At 42.2% G+C, this 8,714-nt stretch overlaps 1 protein-coding gene across 1 annotated transcript; it reads left to right on the top strand.

The window, feature by feature from the left end:
• Nucleotides 1-1,140: 1,140 nt before the first annotated feature.
• Nucleotides 1,141-2,241, top strand: LOC141608055 (uncharacterized). The gene is made up of 3 exons (XM_074427405.1): nucleotides 1,141-1,221; nucleotides 1,321-1,728; nucleotides 2,005-2,241. The coding sequence occupies exons 1-3, from the start codon at nucleotides 1,141-1,143 to the stop codon at nucleotides 2,239-2,241; spliced, it is 726 nt and encodes a 241-aa protein (XP_074283506.1).
• The last annotated feature ends 6,473 nt before the right edge of the window (nucleotides 2,242-8,714 follow it).

Below are 8,714 nucleotides of genomic sequence, written 5' to 3'. Positions count from 1 at the left end.
AGTTACAAAATAATCTCCTTTTGAAGATTCCAATGACAAAACATGTGACAGTCATAAAACAAAGATGAAAATATGGTAAAAGCTTTATTGGCCATGGAAACTGGCAAGTGCTAACCAACTTCCATACAATTGACCTTTAGTTTGCGTATAAAGCTTTTAAGTGACTTGCTATTTCAAATGGTAAATGTGAACAACGTGACATTTGAACAGCATTAAAAGCTTCTTCTATTCTTCTCTCTTGACCAAATCCAACCATACTCTACTCAGTGCTTTGTAAGAACTTCAGTTTTCACACGCATCTACCTAACTTTGGCTGCCCACCTTAATGCTACTTCTGCTTAGACCTGGCAAAATCAACCCGACCCGGTTGACCCGACCCGAAAAGGATGACCCGAGATCCGAAATTGACCCGAATTGCTGAACCCGAATGACACCCGAAGCCCGAAGTGACCCGACCCGACCCGAAAATGACCCGAGCTTTCATGGACCCGTAACAGACCCGACCCGAAATGACCAATCCGAAACCACTCAACCCGAAAATGACCCGACAAAATATAACTTTAATTGACCCTGATAGACTTGAAATGCCTCTCTTCTCTTAATCTTTGACCCGAAAATGGCCTGACCCGAATTAACCCGGCCCGCTTGACCCGAAACAAACCCAACCAACAAACCCGAAATAGACCCGTAATCCGAAATGAACTGACCCGATCCGAACTAATCCGAAAATTTGAGAAACCCGAAATGACCCGACCCAAACTGGCCCGACCCGGACCCGACCCGGTTGACCCGTTTGCCAGGTCTACTTCTGCTCCTACTATTGCATTTGTCCAAACATGTTCAAATGTCTACCTTTCAAGTTTAAAAATCTTTACTTCCTCTCTCCCGATTATTTCTTTACCTATTTTTTTATTTTAGAGTTTTTCCACAAATTCGATACAAGTACCTAGAGTCCGTATTCCATGAGACAATTCTTCGTAAAGCTTTGAAAAGATTTTTTAATATCTGAAATGTTTTCTGAACGTCGTAAGTTTCAAAATGACACTAATTAGAGAAAAAATCGACCGGTTCTGAAACTGAGTCAAAGACTTAAACTCGAAACTCGAGTCACGAATGCAAAATATTTTCAATGTCGCTATAATGTTGAGTAAAGTGTATGATAGAGTTAGCTGGGCTTTTTTCTCAGCTACTTTACGTGGAGTTGGGTTCTTTGAGAATTTGGTAAGACTCATCATAAATTGTGTTACTACAGTTTCTTATGAGGTTCTTTTTAATGGTTCTCCACTCCAGCAATTTAAGCCGTGATGTGGACTTCACCAGGGTGATCCGCTTTCACCTTTTCTTTTCATCCTTTGCATGGAGGTCCTATCCAGTAATGTGAAGAAAGCGCAACTCTCTGGTCACCTCGAGCGTATTAGTGTGTGTAGGAATTCTCCTCCTCTGACTCATCTGTTCTTTGCCGATGACTCTATTTTTTTCCTCCATGATAAAGATAATGCTTGTGTCCATCTTCGGTCTATTCTGGAGCGTTTCTGTTTAGCTTTTGGGCAAGTTATGTATGAGGATAAATCTGGTATCATTTTTAGTCCTAGTACGAAGCTTGTGAATGCTAGGAGGTATCTTAGGGTTTTAAAGTTTAAAAATAATCAAGGTATAGGTAAGTATCTTGGTGTCTCGACTAGTTTTCAAGGCTCTAAGAAGGATATTTTTCGGGAGCTTATGGATAAGGTTACTACGCGTGTTTCGTCTTGGAATTGTATTTTTCTGTCTCCTGTTGGTTGTTTAACGCTGATTTCTTCTCTCCTGGCCAATCTTTCTAATTTCTTCTTATCGGTATTTAAAATACCGATAAATGTGGCTAATATAATTAACTCTATTCTGTAACATTTTTGGTGGGTCGAAAATAAGTCAGTAAGAGGGATCCATTGGTGTAGTAAAATGGTCTTTAACCTCCCTAAAAGTCGTGGGAACTTAGGAATAAAGAACATTGGATGTTTGAATCAGGCCCTGGTTGCTAAACTTGGTTGGAGACTCCTTTCTGGTGAGAACTCCCTTTTCTCTCAGGTGTTTGGGAGAAAACTTTTTAAGGAGGATATATGGGTGGATGGCTCTTGGGAGTACAAGGGCAATAGTTGGTTTTGGGGTTACAGGAGTGTCATGGTCTGCATCTTTTACGTAAGAATTGTGGTTGGAAACCTGGCATCTTATCTGAACTTGATATTTGGACTAATGACTGGGTAGGTGAGGATAGACCGGATGTTAACATAAGCTTAATTGATTCCACGAGTAATGTGATCACGAACTTTCCTATGAAAGATTTAATTACAAGTTATGGGGTATGGAATGTGAGTCTTGTTAAAGAGCTTTTTGCTGAGGAGTGGTGGTCTAGAATTTTTGTTATTCCCCTTTCGACTTCACTTCATGAGGATTCTATTTTTTAGAAGCATTCTTATTCTGGGGAGTATACTGTGAAGAGTGGGTACGAGATCACTTTTGACAGTTTTTTGAAGGAAAAAGGTACTAGTACCGACCATTCTAGAGTAAGGATTCTTGGGGATGGGTTTTGTAAAAAAAGTTCTATGGAAATTACCGGGGCCTCAAGTTTGGAAGATCCTGCTCTGGCGAATCCTTATTAACTCGTTGTCTGTTGGCTCAGAATTCATGAAGAGGAATATTGAGATTAATCAGTTTTGTTCCTTATGCGGTTCGAAGTTGAGAGTTGTCAAGACTACTTCCCATTTGTTTAGGCATTATAGTCTTATGATGAGATTATAGGTGGGCTCACATCTTGGTATTAGTATTACTTTGTTCCCACTTATGGACCTTGCGGATTGGATTATGAATTGGTTGAATTATCTCAGTCGCTATGAGGACGCGGATGTTAAAATCATGCACTTCTGTGGACATGGGACACAAGCCGGTCTGCGGGCGAGAGCCGCCTACCGGTCCGTAGTCACGGGCCACCCGCACGCCAAGCCAATCTGTGGACATGCAACGGTCTTTTTAAAGCCACGCTCGGCGGCATTGAAATGCTTTCGACCGGATCGCTTTAGATCGGTCGGTTCGTCTCGGCATGGGCCGCGAAACGATGTTGAGATGTTCGGAGTCGCCACCAAGCATTTATGGGATGCCTAGAACCCATTCGAAATCCACTTTATACCTAGGTCAATCAAGGCAAAAAGCGGTGCTTGACATAGGTACTAAAGATAAGGACTCGTCCCCCTTTTAGCATTCTATGCCTAAACTGACTCTCGTGCGCCCTGGATAAGGTCATCCACTATCCAAAGGTTCTGAGTAAGGGTTGAGGGTACGTATTGGGAAGCCCTTTAATCAGACACCCAATCCTGCTCGCGTTAGCGGCCTCTACTGATCGATCGTGGTTGTTTAAGTGCAAAAGTTGATAAAACGGTTTATATGCATGAATGCACATCCAAAAATTTAACCTAACATATGAGAATTTCCTAAGTCGGTTTGTTTATCCAAATATCAAGAAAATGATGTCGAGATGGATTTAGATTGATTTGCATGTGAAAACGGAAATTAAATATCCATTTACCAAGTTCGGGTTATGATTCTTAACACGATCCATTTATTGAAAAAGGGTGTCAAATGACAAAGTGTAAAAACGTAAGCTTGTCAATCTGATCCGTCATGTATTTGGATTAACCGTAATTGGGATCGTCCTAGACAAGTGCTAAAAATGAGGCAGAACGGCGCCAGGCAGCCCCATTGGGGTGCGAGCCATACGGCGAAGCAATAAGGCCCGTCCAGGTTTTAAAACATGAAAACAGGCAGCCTCTAGGGGCGCGAGTCAGGCGACGACCCAAAGGGCATCTCCTGGTTGTTAAAAAGGCTGTTTAAAACCGTTTTTTGTGATTAATGATTTGCAAGTATGATTTGCATGACTTGGAATAATTACTATTGTGTTAGTAATATTCGTTTTCGGATTTGCAAGTTTGAAAAGCATAATAAAATGGTAAAAGGAAAATGTTTGATTTGACCTAATTATGTTAAGTTCAATTATTTGTAATTAGTCATGTTTGTCATCGTACTCGGATTAACCGACATGGTATAAAGAACCAAGGATGATTATGAATTTTGACTAATATGTTTGCAAATGTAAATAAATGAGAAAAATGGTAAATAAAATAAAAGGGGGTTAAAATACCCTTTAATTTGTAATTAACCAAATAATATCACCGCGTCACGGAATAAATCGTCATGGTATAAAGAACCAAGGATGATTTTTGTAATGGTCAAAATATGTTTATCATAAAAATGGTAAATAAAAGAAAAGGATTTCCTTTAAAATGTAATTAACCAATTAATATCACCGAGTCACGGATTTAACCGTCATGGTATATGGAACCAAGGGTGATTATGATTTATGGTTAAAAAGTTTGTCATAAAAATGAATTAAAATGGTAAAAACCGTAAAAGGAAAGAAGTAAAAATAAAAGAATGTGTTGGAGGAAAGACGAACTCAAACACATTTGAGTCTGACCTGGACACCCACAAGAGGCGCGAGCTTCCCTGCATAGCAAGGAGCTCATGTCTCAGGCCAAAACTCGGTTTTAGCTCATCTAACCTATGTTTGAATCGTGTTATGCATTGTTCATGTTTATAAAGTTATGAAAACAATAAATACAAGAAATAAATGAGTTGTTTACACTCTCAAACTTACGTGTATTGATGTTTGCGACGTGGACGACTTTAGAGACGGTTTTCTCGTAGCGACTACTCACGATCAAAGAAGTTTAAAAGAGTGCCTTAGAAAAGGATTTTGTTTTGAAAATGAGTTGAAAATATGTTGTTGAAAAACATGTTGATTAATGTTGAGTTGGTCGAATGGGTCGGTCGAATGCACGGCGACGGTACCAAACAAAATGTGTAAGGCTTGTGTTTTCGATCGGTAGGTTGAAAACACGTGTCGATTTTGTGACTTAGGAAGTCGAGTCTAGAAGTTTAAGAGAGAGGTGAGGGGGCAGACACTCGCGTAAGGATTATGGTGTGTAATGGTGGGTATTTATAGAGAAATGTGGGATGGTAGGTCGGTTGAGTTTGCTTAGAGGCTAAGCAGACACCTCCTTTAGGCGCGAGCTACCTTGTGACTGAAAGGGGTGTACTGTCCCTTTCAGAAATTTGGATTTTGCATTTGTTCTAACCAATATTTTGTTGGTTGTGATTTGTAGTCTTTGATGGTTGCTTAGCCGTATAAGCTTACTCTTGGGTGATATTTGGGGTAGGTATTTTGTGTCTTTGACTCGGGTTTGACCCGTGTGAGTGGGGATTTGAATTTCGAGTCGGTTTTTGGCCTGGTGTCGGTTTTGACTCCAAATAGGGTCATTTTAATGGAAACGACATGAGAAAGACATTCATGGCATTATTTTTGACATTCGAGACTCGGGTTTTGACTCGAGTTGACTCAAGTTGCGGGTTTCTGAGTCGGTTTTGGGTCCGAAGACGGTTTTAACTCTAAATAGTGTTATTTTAATGCAAATGAAGTTAGAAAACCATTTATGAAATTATTTTTCATATCCGAGTAGTGCATTAAACTGTCTCATGTATAGCCAATCCACGTACGCATATCAAAAACACGTTACAGTCCGATCATCATCGGGTGGTTTTTCGAAGGTGCAGATACTGGGTATCTACAGAGCCCTCACTTTGACTGAGGCTTGGACGAAGCGAAAGTTAATGTATGGCCTCTAGGTCAATCGAAGATTACAACCTGAAGACCATTGCGACGTCGAGGCGACTCAAAAGGGTTTGAGCCAAGGACCTGTCGTCGGGAAGGGCGACGTCGAGGCGACTCGGGGATTCGAGTCAAAGACCTACCGTCGGGAACAGTTTAGAGTCTGTCGACTTCCGGTTCGGGTCGTTTAAAGTCCATTAGACTACGTATAAAGGCTCGCCAGCCATAAGAAGGAATCATACCTGAGGCATCTTCGGGATACGTCCTTGAATCATTTGCGCGCAAAGGCTCGCCAGCCGGTGTTGAAGGTGGTGCGTTTTGAGGCTCGCCAGCCATAGGAAGGAGTCATACCTGAGGCATATTCGGGATATGTCCTTGAATTACTTCTTGTGTGCGTGCAAAGGCTCGCCAGCTATGTTGAAGGTGCGTTTTAAGGCTCGCCAGCCATGTTGAAAGTACGTTTTGAGGCTCGCTAGCCATCGAAAGTGTGTATAGGCTCGCCAGTCATCGATGGTCGAATGATCGACTGTGGGAAATAGCCTGGAACATCGGGCTTATTTCAAGGTATTGTCTGGTAATGACTTCCAACCAGATCGACGTTGATAGGTTTGGCTAGGGAGCAACGAACTCCAACTTGCTGGGGTCCTAAATGAGCTCCGTGGGGATAAATCATCTAAGCAAGGCTCTCTGGAAAACCATTTAGGGAGAGCGTTGCGTCGAGATTATGAACGATGTTGCGAGGATTTTTGAAAGACCTGTGTGACTTCCATTTGAAAATCGGCACTCGCTGGGGAGTTACAAACTTCTCAGGACTCGCCGGGGATATGAGTTGCTGCTCTTTGGGAGGTAGCACATGCCATGTAATCGACGCGGTTAAAGCCTCCAGACTTGACATGTCGATGTTTGTCGGGAAGAACCCAGTACTCTGTTGGAGTGCGTTTTTCTTCTCCAGATTACCTGCATGGTTAGTGACCACACAAATACGTAGTCGAATAGACAAGCACGTAGGCATGCAAGCATATAAGCACGTAAGCATGTGAGCAATTAGCATATAAGCAACTAGCATGTAATATCTCACGCGAGGGGAGATAGAAGTTTTGAATGTTGTGAAGCTTAAAAGCTGTTAAGAGTTGGAATTTGTTTCTCTTAAATCAGTGATTTGATATATTAGAGACACGTGACCGTTGCGATATTGACTCAGACGGACGCATACTGCCAGACTGACAGACAGGCGGTCGTGAACGTGATAAAAGTCGGTATCGACACAACCCGGGGGTGACTCTGACAGACTTTGCACATATAAGTGCAACTCCTTGGCCAAGAAAGTATGACAACGTGTATAAAATCCCTGAGGTAGAAGGTCCGCTCGGCTGGGGAACATGAATTGATTATCTTCTCCAGACATCTTTGCCTCCGTTTGCTTGTTGGAGATCCCTTCTCGAGGTATGATTATTCGGAGAGCGGAACCAAGACCTTGTCATCGTCCGAACCGAGCCCTAGGCTATGGGCGGTTTTATTTTGGACTGTAGTTGAGACTCAAAAGATGTTTGAGGATAAAGGACGGGTGGCGTCTTGAAAGAGAAGCCCCCAGAGTGAGAAGGTGGGAATTTGACTAAAGGAGGAATGTGCGACGTCTTAAGGAAGAAGCCCCCAGTAAAGAGGTATAAGATTAATTTTTACAGCTGGGGGGCTGCTTTTGAGGATTGATGTTGATAGTTGAGATTGAAATGGGTGTGCGGTTGTGAAAGGGGTATGCGGTTGTGTCCTTGTTGGGGGACTGCCTACGTATTCGCGTGTTGCAAAATCAAACCAGATCGTAGTTCTGAACTGGTGATTGAGGATTGAAAATTGGAATTGTTTTGAAAGGGATGTGCGGTTGTGTCCTTGTTGAGGGACTGCTAACGTATTCGCGTGTTTGCGAAATCAAACCAGATCGTAGTTCTGCATGTGTGTGCAATGGGTTGCAAATTGAAGGTGTGAAAATTGAATGTGTGTGGGGGTGTGGTTGTGCCCTTGTAATAGAACTGCCTACGTATTCACGTGTTTGCGAAATCAAACCAGATCGTAGTTCAGGGTGTGTGTTGATAATTGATTTTGAGGTGTATGGTTGTGTCCTTGAAGGACTGCCTACGTATTCACGTGATGTGAAATCAAACCAGATCGTAGTTCTTAATGTGTGTGCCTAAGCGAGTTGCTAGGGTCTTAAAGTGTGAGGGTCACGACGGTAAATTCCGTTTGGTGACTCGAAAAATTGATTTGAGAGAATCCCTCCTTGATCATGAATCAAAGAGGTGTAATTTGTGAAAATGTTCCTTATCATGTGAGCACACTAAAAAGTGGACCCTAAGGGTAAATTAGGTATGTCCCGTTCTCGGTAGCAAAGCATTCAAGGACTCCGTATCTGGGTCAGGGTGAAAATGGCTTCGACATTATGGAATGTGGAGCTTGGTAATAATAGGTTTGTTTGACAGATAAAAATCTGGAGCTTAGGGTCATGACGGTAAATTCCGTTTGGTGACTCGAAGGTTGATTGGAGAGAAATCCCTCTTGATCATGAATCGAAGAGGCATAGTTTCTGAAAATGTTTCTTGTTATGTGAGCACACTAAAAAGCGGACTCCAAGAATAAAATGGCCATGTCCCGTTCCGGGGAGCAATGTTTTTTGAAGACTCCGTATCCGGGTCAGGGTGAAAATGGCTTCAACATTATGGAATGTGGAGCCTGGTAATAATAGGTTTGTTTGATAGATAAAAATCTGGAGTTTGTATTTTGTGGTGTTTAGGCCGATGGGTTACGGCTTGTAATGTGGTGCGAAATGGGGTCTCAGACTTGGTATGGCCTGAGCACGCAATGGTTGGTTGGTAGACAATGTGGGATCAGAATCCCATGTCTGGACCTTAAAATTTAAGATGTGATATTACTAGCTTGAGAGGAATCCTCAGAAGCCTAGATAGGTCTCCCTGTAGCAGTCTCTAGAAGGACTTAGGGGTGAAGCAGTTTTGATTATGATCTTGAAGGG

This window comes from Silene latifolia, chromosome 10, assembly GCF_048544455.1.
Source record: "Silene latifolia isolate original U9 population chromosome 10, ASM4854445v1, whole genome shotgun sequence".
Lineage (NCBI taxonomy): Eukaryota > Viridiplantae > Streptophyta > Magnoliopsida > Caryophyllales > Caryophyllaceae > Silene > Silene latifolia.
The sequence above is the reverse complement of the archived record's forward strand: the minus strand, read 5'-3'. Positions and strand labels throughout refer to the sequence as shown.